The 20,614-nt window shown below is 37.0% G+C and overlaps 1 protein-coding gene across 3 annotated transcripts in view; it reads right to left on the reverse strand.

Annotated features, from left to right (window-relative positions):
• Positions 1-20,614, reverse strand: part of Vps13a (vacuolar protein sorting 13 homolog A) — a 210,967-nt gene that overhangs the window by 140,813 nt on the left and 49,540 nt on the right. For 2 of the 3 annotated variants that reach the window (XM_038349800.2, XM_038349809.1), the window contains exons 10-19: positions 20,465-20,522; positions 15,204-15,331; positions 14,913-15,019; positions 13,990-14,161; positions 11,811-11,873; positions 11,248-11,377; positions 9,853-9,947; positions 9,441-9,583; positions 3,689-3,875; positions 3,488-3,602 (exon numbers count right to left, since the gene is read on the reverse strand). In XM_038349800.2, coding sequence (XP_038205728.1) covers positions 3,488-3,602; positions 3,689-3,875; positions 9,441-9,583; positions 9,853-9,947; positions 11,248-11,377; positions 11,811-11,873; positions 13,990-14,161; positions 14,913-15,019; positions 15,204-15,331; positions 20,465-20,522 — 1,198 coding nt within the window. Of the gene's footprint in view, positions 1-3,487; positions 3,603-3,688; positions 3,876-9,440; positions 9,584-9,852; positions 9,948-11,247; positions 11,378-11,810; positions 11,874-13,989; positions 14,162-14,912; positions 15,020-15,203; positions 15,332-20,464; positions 20,523-20,614 lie in introns of those variants that run through there. The other variant, XM_038349819.2, reaches the window with a different exon arrangement.

The following is a 20,614-nucleotide window of genomic DNA, read 5'->3' on the forward strand; positions in this document are numbered from 1 at the left end:
AAGTCAGTCTTTGGGAGGATGGACATCCCCAGCTATACTATTCTCTGTAAGTGCTCTTCCTGTCACCTTCAAGTTACTTTTTAAATGAGTAAGACAATCCCTCATTAACAGCTAATAATTCATTATACAAACATCATCTGTTCAAATTACTATTCAGCTTTTATCTAGAGAATGGAGTAGATATATTTCAGTATTATATCTGTCATAAATGTGGGATTGTGAAGTTGATTAAAACTAAGAATTACATCAGTCACAGTTGACGTGAACTCCAGTAGGCAATTTCCACGCTCCTTCCTATCCTCTACTTTTGTCTCCCAGTCTCCTCCTCAGCCCTGCAGCAGAGAAAGCTTATCCAGCCTCTCCTCCCTCACTACAACCCCCTAGGACCCTTCCAAATCTTGCTGTGGATCCAGCTTTCCTAGTTCCTTAATTCCTTTGTGTCAGTTACCTTTACTCAGAAACACTGTTAGACATCCACAGCGGACACAGGAACACACATAAGGGAAGCACTATTCTTCCTGTCCTCCATCACAATGTCCTCATTGTTACCCTTCATCAAATAACAACTTTTTACAGGTACCCCTTCTCCAACCAACTCCATTCCCTGGAGACTCCAACTCTTGGGTCAGACCCAGGGTCCCCAGCTCTTTCATCCTGGTCTCTCCAGACAATCGAACCTTAATGACAGGATTCCCTCTTCCCAACACACCTCCAGCCCCCTGGGCATCCTACCTCAGAGTGTGAACAAGTCCTCTTAGCTCTTTTCTGACGCCCCAACCAGCCTTCTCTACTAGCTGGCCTCTTCCTCTCTGCCATCCACTGGCACGAGGAAGCACCTCTATCAGGCAACATACAGCCATCACACATTCCTAAGGTCTAGAGAGGGCAACAGAAATCAAGGAGTGGAACAACTACCCAAAACAAGATTCAAAACCTAAAATCTCCTCACTTGTCACGGGGGGGGGGGGGGGGGGGGAGAGAGAGAGAGAGAGAGAGAGAGAGAGAGAGAGAGAGAGAGAGAGAGAGAGAGAGAGAGGTTTCTCAGGACACTGGGAATAGATCTACCTTAGGATCCACCTATACAACTCTGGGCATACACCCAAAGGAATCAATATCCTACTACAGAGACACTTGCTCAAACATGTTTACTACTGTTCTGTTCATAACAGCAAGAAATTGGAAACAGCCTTCATGTCCATCAACACACGAAAGGAATATTTAGCCATTACAAAAAATAAAAGAAAAACAAACGAAAGACTGAAATCATGAAATTAATAGGAAAATGGATAGAATCAGAAAAGAAAGGATCCTTAGTGAAATAACCCAAACCCCAAAAGGCACATAGTGGAACATTCATCCCTACTGACTAGTATTTATGGTACTAGAAGGTAGTTCTGCATACTACTGGAAGAGAAAGATAACATACTACCCCACTACCAACCCTTCAATCTGCAATGATGATCTGTCTGTAAAATATGTTGGTGCAATAGTGGCACAAGCCAACCATTATCTGATTGGATTTAAGGCCCACTCTGCAAGATGGACCCCATGCCTGACACTGCTCAAGGTGACCAAGAACCTGAGACTAGGAGGCCATGGACCTAGAGGAAAATCAAATACCATTTTTCTGCTAAAGGGAAGTAGCAGGAAAATGACTAACATTCTGTTACACCCAGAGATCAGTATCTTACTCAGACATCATCAGAAAAGCTTCTTCCTGTGGTAGATGAGAACCAATACAGATACCCACAACTGGACAATGAGGAGAGAATGAGAGACCTTGGAATACTTAAACTAAACAGGATATCTTTATCAACTCCTTTCCCATCAGGGTTCAGGGAACTATGCTGAAAAGATTGTTGAGAGTCAGAAAGGATGGATGATACCAAGGACACAGTATCTTCCAGGCACAATGGTACTGATGCATTTATGAACTCACTCAGACTGTGACAGCATATATAGTGAGGGCTTGAAGAGATCCAAACAAGACAGGGTTCAAGCACTGAGATGGGGAACTTACACAAGCGCTCCCATCAATAAGAAGCTATCTCTACTTAACAAATGATAACAAATGATAAATAAGTTTCTCCAAAGGAGTCTCAATGGGTACATAAACCATACTTAAAGGCAGGCCCCATGCCAGCAAGGAGATGGCCAAGACAAAGGGAAGTCAACACATTCATTTCTGGAGATTTTTTTGGTGCCTCTCTATGCCAGCAAGATGACAATCAGGAATAAGTATCAAACTACCAGAGAATCCTCCATTTTAAAAGAAGAGTTAACAAAAGCCATATTCATTTTCTTATCAGAGACAAAGGATAAATATGGGTATGTTTTCATTTGTTTTCCTAAAATATTTACAAAGGATGAAGACAATAACACAAGAAAAAAATGACAAGAAAATAATTAATAGAGGTTAATGCAACAAAAACTAATAAAGAAGAAAATGAAGGGGAAAAACAAATAAGAGCTATCAGTCCATTCTAAAATAAGCAAATTTTAGTTTCCTAAAATACTGAAACATATTAAATATTAAAAATTGATTAAGAGTATGAGTAGCTTTCCAACTTCAAAAAACATTTTAAATAATTGTTTCTAAGAGAAGGACTCACTCTGTAGTCTTCACTGGCCTAGAATTTGAATGTAGACACGAGGCCGGGATCTAACTCACAGAGATCTGCATGGATACTGAATATTCTTATTCTAAATAACAGGGAATGACACTAGTAGTGTAGCAAATGGAAAACAAACGTAAAATTAAAAGGGTAAAGTGTGGTAGACTTACACTTTCTATGGTATTTTTAATAACATTTGAATTTTATTCAGCAGACATCTACTGTTCTAGTACTTTTTGTTGAATAATAAGAACTTAGGAAAAATGTCTTGAAGATAAAAAACTAAATCTGCTGGCTACTGGATTTAAATACAATGAATTCACATTTACTTGTAACTACCTGTTTCTAAATAATAAGAGGAACTGAATGAAAACAAAAAAAAAAAAGGCTGGGCTTCTACTGCATATACCAGTACATGAACTGGAACAGAATTCAGGAATTTGAACTATAAATGGAATCTGAGATTGTAGGAAAGAGTAGAAGAATAAACACAAATAAATAATAAGCAAGCATGAAAATATATTAGCAAATTCAAACCAAAAGAGACCTTAACAATACTTAACAATACCCTTTATTCTCCCTGAGAAGGAAGAAGATGGATTTTATTTCTCAGAATAATCTACCAAACTCTGGAATTCACTGTAAAAAGATGAAATCAGAAAGCCGACTATCATAAAGACATCTAAATAATTAAATGAAAATTTTCAGTTAACTTAAATGTGATTATTAAATATAAGTTCTATGTATATAAAAAGCAATTATTCTTATGTATACCTGGCAAAAGCACCAGATGAGTTTCTACTGAACCATATCCAGTCTAGAAATTCATTTAAAGTAAAATTTTAATATGTTTAATTCACAAATGACTTTACCTGTTGCTGTTTTATCTCGAAATTCTTCAAGTTTTGTCAAAGTTGCTGAGGTAAGTTGTGCTAGGTGGACGTCTTTTGGAGGTCTGAAAAACTCCACTATACTATTGACTGTCCTCTGTTAAAATAAGCACCGCCAACATAAAACACAGACTCAAAGCAAGTGAAAATACACTGAAGCTTAGTAAGACAGAAAATGCTTACTGCATCGTATATTATCTCTAAAGGCTCAGCCTCTATGATACACCTCTGAGCAACAGTTTCATCTAAAGGGTTCGTCTCAAACGTAATCTGGAAGAGTGACATATCATCCAATGAAGACAGTAGGTGGGGTTTTCTTGAATTATCTGGAAGGCCAGTAATATAAAATGAATCAATTTTGGTTTCAAATCTGTATAAAAGAAAAGGACAGGAATTAGGAGTCAATATAATTTTAAATAACTTGTCAAATATTTTTATTTGCATTTCCTATAACTCATTTAAGAGAAAAGATACGATTCCTATGACCTTTAATAGATTACTTCACTAAGAGCCATATTCATGTTAAATTTTATATTTTAAAGCTATGATAGCTAGTATTTGGTATCTTCACTTTAAGGGGCATGATGTGGAATTTCCCTCTGTATGCTATGATTACAATTGATTAATAAAGAACTGCTTTGAGCCTATGGCAGGGCAGAACAGAACTAGGTGGGGAAAGCTAGGCTGAATACTGGGATAGAGGGCAGAGTCAGAGAGAAGCATGGAGCTGTGACTGGAGACAGATGCGCTGAAACTTTGCTGGTAGGCCACGACCTCGTGGTGATGCACAGATTAATGAAGATGGGTTAAATTAAGATGTAAGAGTTAGCCAATAAGAAGCTAGAGCTAATAGGCCAAGCAGTGATTTAATTAATATGGTTTCTGTGTGATTATTTTGGGGCTAAGCAGCCGGAAACCAACAAGCGGCCTCCTTACTACAGGAACACATAACCTAAATTTAATGAGGTAACATTATGGCTGTACAAGTTTGCACTCCCACCAGCAGTGAAGTCATGTTTCCCTTACTCCACCCCTCTCCAAACAAGCTGTCACTACTGTTTGTTTTAGTAGTCACTTTTATTTCCCCCAACTTTTTTCTTTTTAATTTCATTTGAATAACATTTTTCCATTTATTTTACATACCAACCAGTTTCCCCTCCCTCCTCTCCTCCATGCTTCCCCTTTCTTATCTACCTTCCTCCCCATCTGCTCATCCTCCATCTCCAGATGGAGGAGACCTCCATGGGCCACACCTCCCATGGGTTTGCACAAAGGATGACACATCAAGCTGGGGCAAGACTGAGCTCCTCCCCTTATTTCAGGCAGTCTAGCATAGGGAACAGGTTACCAAAAGCTAGCTAAGTACCAGGGAGAGGTCCTGCTCTCACTGTTAGAAGCCTTACTAAGAGACCAAGCTACAGAGGGGGAGAATAATGAAAGAGATGCCTTGATATGGGGGCGGAGGGAGCATTTAGGAGTTAGCGGAAAACATGGTACCAGGGAAACACCCAGGAATCCACAAGGATGACCCCAGCTAAGACTCCAAGCAATAGTGGAGAGGGTGCCTGAACTGGCCTTCCTGTAATCAGACTGGTGACTTCCCTAATTGTTATCATGGAGACTTCATCCAGCAACTGAAGGAAACAAATGCAAAAATCCACAATCAAGAACTGGGCCAAGCAGGAATCCTGTTCAGAGGAAGAAAGGAACGTACGAGCCAAAGTGGTCAAGGTCACCACAAGAGAACCCACAGAAACAACTAACCTGGACTCAGAGGAGTTAAGACTCTGGAACATCAGCTAGGGATTCTGCATGGGACCCACCTAGGCCCTCTACATATTTGTGACAGTTCTGTAGTTTGGTCTATTTATGGGACTCCTAGCAGTAGGATCAGGGCCTGTCCCAATGCTTAGAGTAAGCTTTTAGGAACCTATTCCCTTTAATGGGTTACGTCACCCAGCCTTAATTCAAAGGGGGGAGCACAATCCTACCTCAACTAGAGGTTATGCTTTGTTGACACCTATGGGAGGCTTACCCCTTTCTACACAGAAACAGAGGAGTGGATGGGGGGAGAGAAGCAGAAAAGAACAGGAGGAGAGATAGGAGGAAATGCAGTCGGGATGTAAATAAATGAAAAAATTTAATAAGAATAATAAAAAGGGTAACATAAAATACTTATAGCATTATATAATATATTCAATGTACCCTCAGTTAAACCTTGGATATATAAAATGTATACACAACAAAAAGTCTAAGTAAATCAAAGCAGGCCAAAATTTAAAACATTTTTGCTACAAGAGACATAATAAAAAGAAAGAAAATGTACTAAATAGAAAAAATAATATTATTTTACCTGTAAGGTTTATGGTATAGCTGAGTGGTTAAAGCATTTGCCATGCATGTGAAGTTCCCTGGATTCAACCCTTAGCATCCCCCCAAATACACACGCACACACACACACACACACACACACACACACACACACACACGCACCGGAAGAGGCCAAAGTTTAGTTGCAAAACACTTGCCTAGCATAAACATAGCCCTGAATTTGATCTCCACCAGAAAGAGAAAGAATATGAAAAAGACAGACATCAAGAATGTATAAAGAACTGTTAAGAACTCAAATCAAGACCTATCAGTCAAAAGGGAGAGGAAGTTTAAAGGTAATTTCTCCAAACAAGGTATGAACATGAACATAAAATAATACAGAAAAAATGTCTAAAATCATTAACCATCAATAAATAGAAATTAGTCTCACACTGAGATACCACTTTTCACTAAGACAGCATAATCAGAAGAACAGTTGATAGCAAGTATCACTGGAGTTACGGAGAAATTTGAAAGTTCATTCACTGGTAGTAGGAATATAAAATATGCCTGATTTGGGAAATTATCTCGTATTTCCTCCTGATGTTCAACATTAACAGTTACTGTATAAGAAAATAAGTTTATTCCTTGATATATAACCCCAAAATTTAAAACCCATACATAAATAAAACTTTGTCCATGTTCATATCAAATATTCCGTATAGCCAAATGATAGAAGCAACTCAATTAGTTGTCAGTTAAAAAATGGACACAAAATATGGTGCTGCCAAATAATAGAATATAGGCAATTAAAAAAGTTACAAATTTATTCTATATGAATGAACCCTAAAGACATCATGATAAGTGAAAAAAGAAAAAAAAACAGTAAAGCCCACATATTGGATGATTTCATATAAAATGCTCAAAAAACTCTAATTCTGTTTGCCTGTCTGTACGTGTCTGTGTTGTACACATGAAGTGTGCAGCCACACGTACCTGCATGTAAAGACCAGAGGAGAACATCAGTTATCTTCCTCTACTCTTTCCCATACTCCTTTAAGACAGGGTCATTCACTGACCAGCTTCTCACCACTTAGGCTATGCTGGCTGGCCAGTGAGCTCCTAGGATCCACCTGCTATCTCCACTGGAGTTACAGGGACATGCATTCAACCTGATTTTTTTTTAAGGTTCTGGGAATTAGAAATTGGGTTCCTGTGCATGCATATCAAAAGCTCTTACCCACTGAGCAATTTCTCTAACCCCAGAAATAAGAGGGAAAAAAATAAGAAACAAAAAGAAGCTAGTTGTTGGAATCAGGGAAGAAGAGCCTTGGGAAGCTGGGAAGGGACTGCCAGTAAAATATATAGTTTCTTCATGGTATGTAGTAATGTCTGGAATTAGATTCAGGTGGTAGCTACATAACCTTAAACATTATTAATGCACAAAACCTTAAACATTATCAATGTAAAAATGTATATGTAATATAGTTGCAAAATCATAATAAATTATATACTAAATAGATAAATTACAAATATGTGGACGGGCTCTCAATACAAGTATTTCTTAGAAGAGCAGCGGTGGCGCACGCCTTTAATCCCAGCACTCGGGAGGCAGAGACAGAAGGATCTCTGTGAGTTCAAGGCCAGCCTGGTCTACAGAGTGAGTTCCAGGACAGGCTCTAAAAGCTTCACAGAGAAATCCTGTCTCTAAAAGCAACATAAAAAAAAATTAAAACAAAACAAAAAAACTATTTCTTAAAGGTTAAAATACACCAAGCATGGTGGTACATAGCGGTAATCTAGAAACTGAGAGGCTTGAGGCAGGAAGATACTGAATTCAAAGACAAGAGGGGTAAGGAAGGAAGAGAATGGGGGAGAAAGAGTGACAAGGAGGAGAAGAGTGCTTAAAAAAAGACTCAGTAAAAGTCATTTCTGTAGAGAATGAAGGAAGCCTTTAAAGTGTGAAGTCCTCAGTGAGTGTCTGTTGTTGACATGACCACCCTGTCAAAGACTTTAGCCTCAATCCATGGGAAAATGGCAAAGCCCATTGCTCCCTCACCTGGGATGGGGGGCAGCTGAGGCTCAGAAGGGTGGCAAAGCCTCCCTCTGCTTATGTTCTGACTCTTTCTCCCCTTGTACTTAGAGCCTGCAGACTAGTCCCCTGCAGTGAATGCCCCTCTAAGATTAGCTAAACCTGCCTCCTTATTCTGCCATATATGGTAACCCTACCTCTTTGTTCAACTGCATGCAATAATCCTCCCATCCACCCCTCCCCTGCCTCTCCATTCAAGCCGCACTAAGCTTCTGGGATGCTGCGGTTCCTCCCCAGCTCATATCTGTCACTTCTTCATTCCCTCACCACTCCAGTCAGGACTGTCCCTGGCGCTGTACTAGAAATAGCAACATTTGTTGTTTCTTTCTGTATGGTCAAATACTACTTTTTAATTTTTCTTTAGTGTTTTTCTCTTTATTCACATATTACTTTCTACTGAATACATTAATAATTCCAAAAAATTATATGATACAGGGGGAGGTCTAAATCCCTAAACACACAGAGTGCATTAAATTATCACACCAAAGACTGAAAAGTCTGCAACTTAAACTCCAACCTTAAAGTGAAATTTAGAAACAAAAGCTGAAACACTGTTCACCTTGTTTTTTTTTTTTTGAGACAAGTTCTCTCACTGGCACGGAGAGGCTCGCCAATTCAACAGGGCTGGATGGACACTGAATTTCAGGGCTCCTCCTGTCTCCACTTGCCCAGAACTATGATTACAGGCTGTCGCTACCACACCTGGCTTTCTACCAGAGTTTTGGGAATCAAACTCTGGTCCTCACACTTGTGCAGCAAGCACTTTACCAACTAAGCTGTTTCCCCAGCACCACCCACCATGTTCGCTGTTGTTTTCTGTGTTGTTAAAACTGCTGACCAGTTTGAGAACTTTGTTACTGGCATAGTGAAGTCTTATCCTACACAAATGTTTCAAAGTTAACCTATAACTAAAATACTCACGTTGTTAAAATGAGCCCTCAAAAATCTAAGTGCTTCCACAAAATAAGGCATTTTTTTTTCTGTTTAAACACCAGGACTATTTCAATGGGCCAGGATGCTTGTGGTACAAAATACAAGTGAAAACCTAAAGACATGAATAAGGCCTCATCTCCAGCCTGAGTTTTTGACTACATTCTTGTCACATTCTAGTCACTAAAAGAGCACATGATATAACTGTCATTTTAAGTCACCACTGTACCACCTGTCAATTGATCCAAGGTAGAAAACTTGTACTACTGAGTTTCACAAAATTGGCCTCCTCCCTGTCATCATGATAAAGGCTGATAGAGAGAAAGAGATTTTGGAGGGATTTTTAAATATTTGTGTTTAGACAATGTGGACTCTGGGGAACTGGACCCAGATCTAAGCGCAAATTTATACTTTATAAATTCCTCACATATATAGTCTAAAGGTAATAGTACACAATATTTTTAGTGTACCTGTGTTCTTACTGTACTCTATCACAATAAGTCAGGTATGGAATTTTCCTTCAATAGTCAAAGCATTGAAATTCAGTACTTCATATTCAGATTAGTGTTATTTAACCTGTGAAGAAAATAAATTTATACTTACTTTATGGCTTGTGCTCCTGGCCTTTGAACAATCAAAGTACTAAGTCCTTCTACTATAATGTTTACCAGCTCCGGTTTTTGGTGGTTTTCTCTTAGGATAACAGACATACTTTTCAAGTGAACAAAAAACTTCAAGGCTTCAAACTAGAGAATAAAGCAGAAGTGAGGATGAATATCTTTAAACAATCTAATGTGATTCCTTTGTTTCCAAACCCAGAGATACGTTTAAAACAAGCCTTTATTTACCAAGAATCACTGCAACAACTCAAAAATTAAAAGAATAATTTTATTCATTTTTCTGGAATTAATATAAATGCTCTATTTATAGACCCCCAAAAAGGTCACAGAAAAATAGCAATACAAAATGCAGGCACATCTAACATTAAGAGATATAAAGCAAGAAAATATCTTACTGTTTTTGGCAAGGTTGGATCAACTGCTGTTTCACTATAACCAATTGCTTCATAAAGCAAAACTTTTTCTTCAGGTGTCAACATTTCTTCAAGAACTATAAATCATAAATAAATGATTTATGGTCTTGCTACTAACAATATAAAACAAATAATTTACCTGGATTTATAGAAAAACAAAAAGAAATAGCTGTTTTGTTTTATTTAGTGTGTGTATGTGCATGTTATGTGGAGATATGTGTATAAAGTGTTATGTGGAGGTAAGAGGACAATTTTGAGAAGCTGATTCTCTGCTACTACATGGGACCCAACAATCAAATTCAGATCACCAAATGGGAAAACAAAAACCACTCAGACATCTTGCCAGCCCACAAATGTTATTATTATTGTAGTAACTTTCTACAAGTATTAAGTATTAGATACGTGTTGGCAATTTTAGAAATGATCCTTAAATAAGTTACCAACCAAAACTTTGACAATATAATTTTTTCAGTCTCTGTATTAAGCAGGAATTTACTGACACTATGTTAATCAGTACAAATAGATATACTATTCTAATTTTCTCTCAATTTACAGATGGATAAAACAGATTTAACACACCCAACTTAGCCACACTACCAAAAAGTGATAAATCCAAAATATATCATATGTCTAGTCCTTTGCCCTCCAAGACTTATGATCTTTATTATTGGGGTGAAAACCAAATGTGCTGACTGGGCACAGTAGCATGTTATCTGTAATCCCCAGCTATGCAGAAAGACAGAAGAGTAAACTAAGCTGTGGCAACACAGAGAGATCTCACAGGAGGGAGTGGGAGAAGGAGAGGGAAAGGGAGAGGGAGGGGAAGAGGGAGGGGAGGGGGGAGGGGGAAGGGGAGAGGGAGAGGGGAGAGGGAGGGGGAAGGGGAGAGGGAGGGGGAAGAGAAGGGGGAGAGGGAGAGGGAGAGGAAGCCTGTTTGCTTACAACAGTGAAGGGCTGAGGCAACAACGCAAAGGTACAGTGTATGCTGGTATATAAGCAAAGTCTTGGGCTTATGCCTCAGCACATACACACATACATGTTCCAAAAAGAGAAGAAGGGAAAAAAACTTTCTAATAAGCAACTTCGAGAAAAATTTCCAGTGGCATAAAGCATTCTGCGATTTATATTAACCTATTACTATGACACATGTGCTACACTGAGTGCTCCCAGTGTGAAGCTCCTCAGTAGCAACAAGAGAGTTGCTTGAACTATTTATATGACTTGAAAATAGTAATTTTATAATTTTGATAATAAATTAAACAATTTATTGTTATGAATACACTTACAATACCTGTTTAAATTAGAAAAAAATTAAAAAAATTTAATGACTATGCATTTGCTGATTAACTATACTAATGTAAAATGAAATGAACATACTCCCAGGTTTAACTTCTAGTTGTTGTTTAGCATTTGATTCTGACCACGTCCACAGCCAGCTAAACCATCCTGCATTATCCTCTGGATCTTTTACTCCTTCTTTGTAAATCTTGTATCCAGCTTTCTTTACCTAAAATAAGTTTTCCCATAGATGACAAATTATTGTTTTAGTAATCGAAAAAAAAGGAAACAGGATATTTCTAAAATAAATCTCTTTTGAATTTGAATGAATGTAAACAAAATCACATACTAACAACATAACATGGTAACTGCAACGTTTACCAAACAAGACTTTGGAATAACATATGAATCTCCTTGTGGACTAGCAAGATACAAAGATATATGAATTGCATCTACATATGAACTCTGAAATTTTCATAGGCTCAATTTCTTACAAATAATTTCATCTTAACACAACAAACAAGTATTACAAAAACATATCAAATCTTCTAAACACAAAAAACACATTTGAATTCTTAATAAAACAGTATTTTGCACAAACTGATAATATTACCTCTCATATCGACACTATTTTTATTAATCTAATGGTAATCTGAAATTACCTCAACTTCTGCCTGTTGCCTAGCTATGGTTATATTAAAAACATCCAAGGTTTTCTCCAACTCCTGAAAATACAAGTAAAACAAGTGTTACATATTAAACTTCATTATAAGCTACTACACTAAGAAAATGCAATGTAAAACAAAAAAACAGAACTTCATCAATTTGTCCTCTCTTACATTCTGGGATGCAGTGTTTTCTTACATAAACAAACACACATACAGTAGCTTGGAAATTAGAGCAGAACGACTTTAAACAGAGAAATCATACCTATCATGAATATAGTTATAATCTCTATAAATAGAGATACATTAAAAAACATATATACATGCACTGTTTAAAATGTCTTTCATGGGGGTTTTAATTACAAATAAAAATAAACACATCAAGACCATTTTAACTAATACTGTAATAAAGCCTTCATCTTATAGACATAGTTTATATCTACGAAGATATTTCAAGAAGGCTTACAAGTACTTGAAATCTGTTAAAAATTACTCTAAACTTCTCTCCTTTTCAAATTGTTACAGTTATGGACACAAACTGAGAAGAGCTACAATCCTAACACATCCGTGCCCTCCCATGATTACTTACTTTCAAGTTTTAGGTTCAAATTTTCTCCGCCAAAGAAGCAACTATGACTTATTATTATTATTCTAGAAAACAGCATTACTTGGAATTGTGCTATCCAGTATACTTAGAGAATTCCGGTTAAGACCATAACTAAGTAATGAAATATGAAACCACCTGAAAGGTCTCTAGACCCAAAAATTCCTCATTACTTCTTGTCTTCAGTTAGTCATCTACCTTAAAACTGAAAGGAAAATGTAAAGTTTCAATCTTTTCAGAATTTTCCATTGAAAATTCTAGACTCTAAATGGCTACACTACTTTCAAGAAGCTAGTTACAGGAAGGGAGAGAAAAATGTATAGCTCAATAAAATTCAATTTAAAAAAAAGCTAGTTACTCCTGGTCTGTCCAAAGTATATTTTACCTGTTTTTTAAAAAGTTCCTTTTAGATTATGCCATAAGGCTAAGAGCAATACAAAAGTAATATTGATGTGGGATGTCCTTCAGTATACGTGTTGCTTTTTTTTTGGCTAATGAATAACACTGTTTCAGCCAATAGCTTAGTAGAGTAAAGCCAGGTGGGAAATCTGAACAAATATACAGAGAGTAGACGAAGTCATAGAGACGTCATGTAGCAGCCTAAGGAAAGATGCCAGAATGCTGGAACCTTACCAGTTGGCCACAGCCTTGTAGTGATATATAGATTAATATAAATGGGTTAATTTAAGATGTAAGAATTAATAAGAAGCCTGAATTAATAGGCCAAATAGTGTTGTAATTAATATAGTTTCTGTGTGATTACTCGGGTCTAGGTGGCCGGGAAACATACGAGCAGTCTCTGCTTACATATTATAATTCAAGGCATATGATTAAACATGCTGCTGTTAAAGACTATAGGTAGCACAAAATTAAGATACAAATTATTTGTACAGGCAGGAAATCAGGAAAGTTCATGTAAAGATGGCAGACTAAGGTAGAAGTACAGCAAGAGACCAGGACAGGTGGCTGAGCGGGGCTACACAGGCACATAGATTAAAAAGGAGCTTACATATACAGAAGAAACTCCACTAACACACAGTAAGACAATAACAACAGAAATATCATCTACCAGATCATCAACAGAGAAGTTTAGAAGCAATATGGCAATCACTTCTGAGACTTACAAAAGAAATAACATGAAGCTTCACATTAATGTATATGTAAACCCAAATCCTTTTGAACTGAAAATAATATAAATTTCAAAAGCACAGTGAATAATGTCACCAGGTCTTTTATTACACAGCTAAAAAGTAAAATTCCCCAAACACCCAAATAAGAGAGAAAGAATATGGTCAGTAAAAAAGCAGACTAAGTAATTAAAATGTAGCAATCACTAAAATGTGGGAAGGGCCATAGAGCTGGCTCTGCAGGTGAGGGTGCTTGCCACCAAGCCTGACTACCTGAACTTACATTGTGGGAAGGAGAAATGGACTCCGAGGTGTCCTTTCACCCCCAACCTTCACACACCACAGTGAGCATACACACACAAACACAAATAAATGTTAAAAAAGAAAAACACTAAGGAGAAATTATGCACAGTAAAGTATTCAATGATTGTTTTAAAATGCTAACCTCCAAAGACATGAGAATTTCAGGAGATGGCTTCTTACTTGTTAACTTTTTCTTATAAAATTCTCTATATTGTTTCATTTTTTGTCTATGGTCTCTAATATGCTTCCAAGACCACATCCGTAAATGGGGACAAACATTTACTTCAAGAATACCGTGTATAGCATAAGCCCACCTATTTAAAAAAAAAAAAAGACCCCATACTTACACCCAGATCAACAATACCAAAAACAACTAAATTTATTTTCTCTAACATGATTAACTACAAGACTATTAAAACAGCACTCTGTCAGAGCACTCTATTTATAGCAACATTCCATTAATTACTATATCTTGCAACAAAAATAAAACACTCAATTTTGTTAAAAAAATAGTTTTGCACAACTTAATGCATAATTGGAAAACTAGTCAATAATTATAGAAATAGTTACTTAAAAATGTCCTACAAGTCATAGAAACTAAACTACAACTTTAAAAAGAACAGCATTTAAAAATGGGGTTACATGGATAAACCTCCCAGAAGCATCTCAGTTACTAATATTCAAGCTGAGTTGATACAGTTCTAATGAGTCAAATGGAAATCTGGGAGGAAAAAAGGCAGGGGCTGGTGGTGAGGGGGTAGAGCACTGCCAGAAAAACCAAGGAAAGTTTTAATTATTTCAAATATACCAATTCTTCTAGAGTACATGAAAACTACAGTATTTTAAGATTTTTAGTTGCAAATTATTTTAAAGAATTTCTTGAGTCAATTCATTAACACATAAAGGGAGCAACATATATTCCTAGACCCAAATCAGTTTGCACCAAATCTTAGAATAACTTTTAAAAAACATAGTTAATTTAGTTTTGTGATACATTCTTAAATATTAGAAATAATAAAATTAGTTAACGTTTTTTAAAACTTTCAAAACAACTGAGGCATTCACCATTCTTTGGCATGGTAGTGAAGAGGCACGCTGGGCTTGAACTTTCTGTAGGGCAGGTTTTGTTTCATCATGTCAATGGACTCGAGGAGCTCCATGAGACTGAAATACTAGAGAAACAGAGTTACAGCTTTCAGATGTTTCAGGGCTCCTATTATCTACTGAAGGCAAAGCTTAAATTATCGAGTTTTAAAAGGAATATTTATGCAACTATGAATTTCAGAAACACTTAAATCTTAACTTTGCTTTTATCAAACAACAACTAACAATCTAAATGTCATCAAAGAAAATCACCTGTGGTTTATTAAACTCAATCACTATGGTATGTAGCTCAACATCCAGGTTTATTTTGGGGTCAGAAAAGTCAAAATCTGATCGCCGGTTCATCTGAAGCTTGGCATTAGCAGATATAGGTCGAAAAACTGAAAAATAATACAAATTGAAAAACAATTAGAGTTGCAGTTCAACCATCCTAGCACTAGGAGATGAGCTAGAAATACTCCTTTGCACCTCTTCAGCAGTCTCTCCACAGTCCTACACAGGAACACTGCTGAGAGTCTGCTTAGACAAACTCTTCAATTAGTAGAGAAGGAACAACCTTAATTCTAGATTTAACTTAATTTTAAAGAATATTAGAAATGTTAAGATTATATTTATCATTGATTCCATTATATGATCTTTCTCTGTAAACTGGTCCTCCTTTCAATTTGCATAAATAGATGGCAGAATATGAATTTGCCCAGGATCATCTTCTTGGATCAAATGATAGCAGCAAAAGTAGTAAGTGTGCAGAGGGAGAACAGGGACAGTATAATTTAAACTAGGATTAACTACTGAATTATAATCTAAATTGTATATAAATATGTTTGTATTAACCACCTCTAGAACATATTTTAGACATTAAACATAAATATTGTTGGAAAATAAATCAATATTTGAACTTTTAGACCTAGAAAAAAAATCACTATCTGCCACCTCCCCACCACCCTTCACTTTTGACTTGTGTCCTTACACTGCTAAAATTAAGGTTTATTTATTTCTTCCTTGTTTTTAATAGATATAAATATAAAAGTTACACATACTAATAGAAATCTACACACTGTTCTCATTCATGTATATATTGTAATTATACACTGGTATAATAATTTAAAATTTCAATGTATTTCTCCTTGCTTTTAAAAGAATTATTTAGTGGGGGGGGTGGAAATGCTCAATGAGGCTGAGAGAGAACATCACATCCTCTAGAGACAGAATTAGAGGAATTTGTAAGGCACCCCACATGGGTGCTAGAATCCAAACTCAGTTGTCCTGACTAAACAGCAAGCATTCTCAGACAGGCTAAGTCTAGCCTCACTTTTTAGCGTTTGAAACACACATGCTGTTAACTACAATCCATCTACTGTATGCAGCACCCCAGATCCTCAGGCTCCAGTTAAATGTAACTTCACACCCAGTGATGATCCTTTCCTCTTTTCTTCTCTAATTCTACTTTCGTATCCGTTATTTTAACTATTCCCTCAACAAGTTTGCCCTTTTAATACACCAGTACTTGCTCAGCAAAACCCAACTGCACACTTGGACCTAACAGCACAATGTGGCTAGAAAGGAAAAGGTGACAATCATAGTCATTACTCTCACTTTAATACTGTAACTATTAAGTGAATTCTTAATGTTATGGAGAGGGAAATCACACAGCACTCCCATGTTTACCCTGCTAAAGATCCATCAACAATTTATTTTTACATTGTTTTTAAGGTTGACTTTGTTTCTATTGGCACTGACCAAATTCATACTACAGCCTGTTTCTGGTGGTCAGTTATCCAAGAATGAATTTTTTACTTTTAAAGGATTTTTTAAAAAAGTATGTGTCAGATTATCTACAGCCTGCAATGGCAAAATATCTGACTATATGGCCTTGTTGTGTGTCTAACCTACTCTAGGCCCGATGGTTTTCAAACCTGAGAACTCATCAGAATCACCTGTAGTGCTTATTATTACACTCTCTAGTGCCAGGAGAGTCACATGCAAAAGGCCTTGGAGAGACTTAGAAATGTGCACTTGAAACAACCTTCCAAAAGTGATGTTAAGGCTACTAGTTTGAACCATACTTCAAAAACAATACTGGCTTAAGTCCATTCTCTCTTCTATACCACTATTTCATAGTTTCTCTCTTCAAAAGCCTACAGTACCTAAAATGTTTAAAAGTGCTTACATACATACCCTGAAGAGAAACTGCATTAACTCCTATTACCTTCCCTACTAATACAGTTAATACCAAGACTCTTCTCTTACAACAAAACTGTCTTAAAGATGAACTGATTATGTCCTGTCCTTAAGAAAACTCTAGACCATACAACAGATTCCAACACTTTCCTCCACATCAATTCAGAAATTCAAATCTCTTGCATTATTAATTTTTCATGTTCTACTGGATCATGCCCACCTTAGCAAATAAAAAAGTATATTTCTCCATTAAGTAGATGAGAAGGGAGGACGTAGACTTGTAAGGAAGAATAACTCAAACCAGTTCTCCTTGCCTTCCTACAAATATGCAGCTATCAACTTATGAACATCAAATTTACTTTCCAAGGAACTAGCTAGGGACATCTCCCTGGACACCTGGGAATCTCTCTAGAGTCAAGTTTCTTGCCAACCCTAAAATGGCTCCCTTAATTAAGATATAAACCTCCCTGCTCCCATATCCACCCTTCCTTTATGCCAACCATCTCATTCCCCCAAGCTCTCCCCATCCTCCCCTTCTCACTTTTCTCTCCCCATCTCTCCTTACCCCCATCCCACCCCACCCCCAAGTTCCCAATTTTTACCCGGAAATCTTGTCTACTTCCAATATCCAGGAGGATAACTATATGTTTTTCTTTGGGTTCACCTTCTTAATTAGCCTCTCTATAATCACGAATTATAGGCTCAATGTCCTTTATTTATGGCTAGAAACCACTGAGGAGAGGGAACCTGAAATGGCCCGATCCAACAGCTATACTGACTAATATCTTGCATATCACCATAGAACCTTCATCTGGCGATGGATGGAGATAGAGACAGAGACCCACACTGGAGCACTAGACTGAGCCCCCAAGGTCCTAATGAGCAGCAGAAGAAGGAAGAAAATGAGCAAGGAAGTCAGGACCGCGAGTGGTGCACCCACCCACTGAGACGGTGGGGCTGATCTAATGGGAGCTCAACAAGGCCAGTTGGACTGGGTCTGAAAAAAAACATGGGATAAAACCGGATTCCCTGAACATGGCGGACAATGAGGGCTGCTGAGAAGCCAAGGACAATGGCACTGGGTTTTGATCCTACTGCATGTACTGGCTTTGTGGGAGCCTAGCCTGTTTGGATGCTCATCTTCCTAGACCTGGATGGAGGGGGGAGGACCTTGGACTCCCAACAGGGCAGGGAACCCTGACTGCTCTTTGGACTGTAGAGGGAAGGGGAGGGGAGGGGAGTAGGGGGAGGGGAAGGGAAATGGGAGGCGGGAGGATAAAATAAAAAAAAAATTACTTTCCTATGCTTGCTTTAAAAAGAAAAACAAAACAAGCATAGTTTTAGGCCACTACTATTTTAGTATTTTTTTCCCTTTTAGCATTATGGCCAATGCTATGTTAAGAGAATCAATAGGAGGGAATTACACTGTCAGATCCCGCAATGTACTCATTTAACAGGCTCAGACAGAGGCAAAGTTCACTAACACCTAGCCCTGATCTAAGATGTTGAGGACTTCCTCAACATCAGCCTTTTGTACTGCACAACAGCTAAGGACAGTCAGCAAACACCTTCCCCCAGGACCCTGTTAACGTTGAGCACAGACAGGGAGATACAGTTCCACGAGTCTCATCAGCCACAGAGTTGGATCTCCAACAAGCTTTGCTAATACAATAGTAGAGACAGTCTGAACTTTAACCATGTTCATCTCACTTCACCAAGGTCTGGGTTTAGTCACACGAGGGAGAAGGTCTTTTTTTAAACCTTATCCTTAGCTCAAACATGGGGTTCATCCTTTCATCTTACTAGTCTACTTTTCACCAGTCAATCCTATTAGTCCAATCTCCTTTTACAGTTACTATTTTCTTTCTTCAATGGACTCTAAATAACAGAAAATGTAAGTCAAATATAAATATATCATAAAAATGATACAGAGTTATCAGATCTAATATTTCCTCTGAGAAGGAATTAAGAATAAAATAAACTTCAAAATAATGAAAATAAGATTTTGGCACACAGGACTGGGCATATAGCTCAGTAACAGAGTAACTGCCTGGAATCAATCCCCATCACTGAAAACAAACAAAAAAGAGAAACAAGGACAATAACAAAAACTGCCAAAATTGGCAGAAGAGCCATTTAAGGAAATTATAAAAAGGTTAAATAGCACACATAACATATAGAAATATAAAGGAAACTTTCAGTGATGCCAAGAAAACTTTGAAGAAGAATATTCTATGCCTTATAATGTCAGAAAGTCAAATTCAAGAACTAAATTAAGCATCAACAATTGATGTTTATTGAGTATCCTCAAGGCTAAAATACATTTTTAAAATTGTTCCCTTTCTTCTATATTTTAGTATTTATCTTGTCATTATAAAGTTAATATATAGGCCAGACACATAGGTGAATGCATTTAATCCCAGCATTTGGGAGGCAGAGTCAGGAGAATGTATCAACTGAACTATAGTTTGATATCAGCCTGAACTACACACTGAGTTCCAGGACAGCCAGGGCAACATAGTAGGAGTTAACATAGTGGGGATTGAGGCCTGGGGGTAATATGTGCTCACTTAAAATAATTCAACAGTAAAAGATAAAATTATTAAGTTCCTGCCTTTAATCTCAGCATTTGGGAAAGGCAGAAAGATTGCCTTAAATTTGAGGCAAGCCTGGCTACTAATGTGATGTCTGTCTCAACAACAACAAAAAAAAATTGGACACTTTATAAACAGAAAGATCATACCACTATGGTTGTACCAGCTAGTGATATTAAATGTACTTGTGATTCTGAAACATCTTAATAAACATCACTATAGTGGTCTACAGAGTGAGTTCAGGACAGGCTCCAAAGTTACAGAGAAACTGTCTTGAAAAAGCAAACTGATAATGAAGGGGTTTTTTGGGGTTTTTTTTTGTTTGTTTGTTTGTTTTGTTTTTTTGAGATAGGGTTTCTCTGTGTAACAGCCCTAGCTGGCCTGGACTCACTTTATAGAACAGGCTGGACTCAAACTCACAGAGATCCGCCTGCCTCTATCTCCTGAGTGCTGGGATTAAAAACGTGTACCACCACCACCTTAAACTTTAATACAATTCATTAACATTCTTTTTTGTTCAACATTTTTCCTATTGTTTTGAAATGTAATCAGAAAGCCCAACAATAAAAATTATGTTAAAAAGGTAAAGGATATTTTGATATTTACATATATATATATATACACACACACATAACTAGGAAAAAATTTAATATAAAATAATCCAGTATATCAACAATGCTAACATAAAAGTTTATGCTAATTTTTCTAATTATATTTTTATTTTATCTAATAACTTACCAAAATCATAACCATCTGGAACAATATTTTCATTGACAATACCATTTTTCAAGGCAACCTATTAAAAGATAAATTGTTTTTATTTATGTTTATGCAAACATATCTTCATCCTACAAATTTATATTATCTACAAGAATATTTAAGAGCAAT

The sequence above is a fragment of the Arvicola amphibius genome, chromosome 1 (genome assembly GCF_903992535.2).
Source record: "Arvicola amphibius chromosome 1, mArvAmp1.2, whole genome shotgun sequence".
NCBI lineage: Eukaryota > Metazoa > Chordata > Mammalia > Rodentia > Cricetidae > Arvicola > Arvicola amphibius.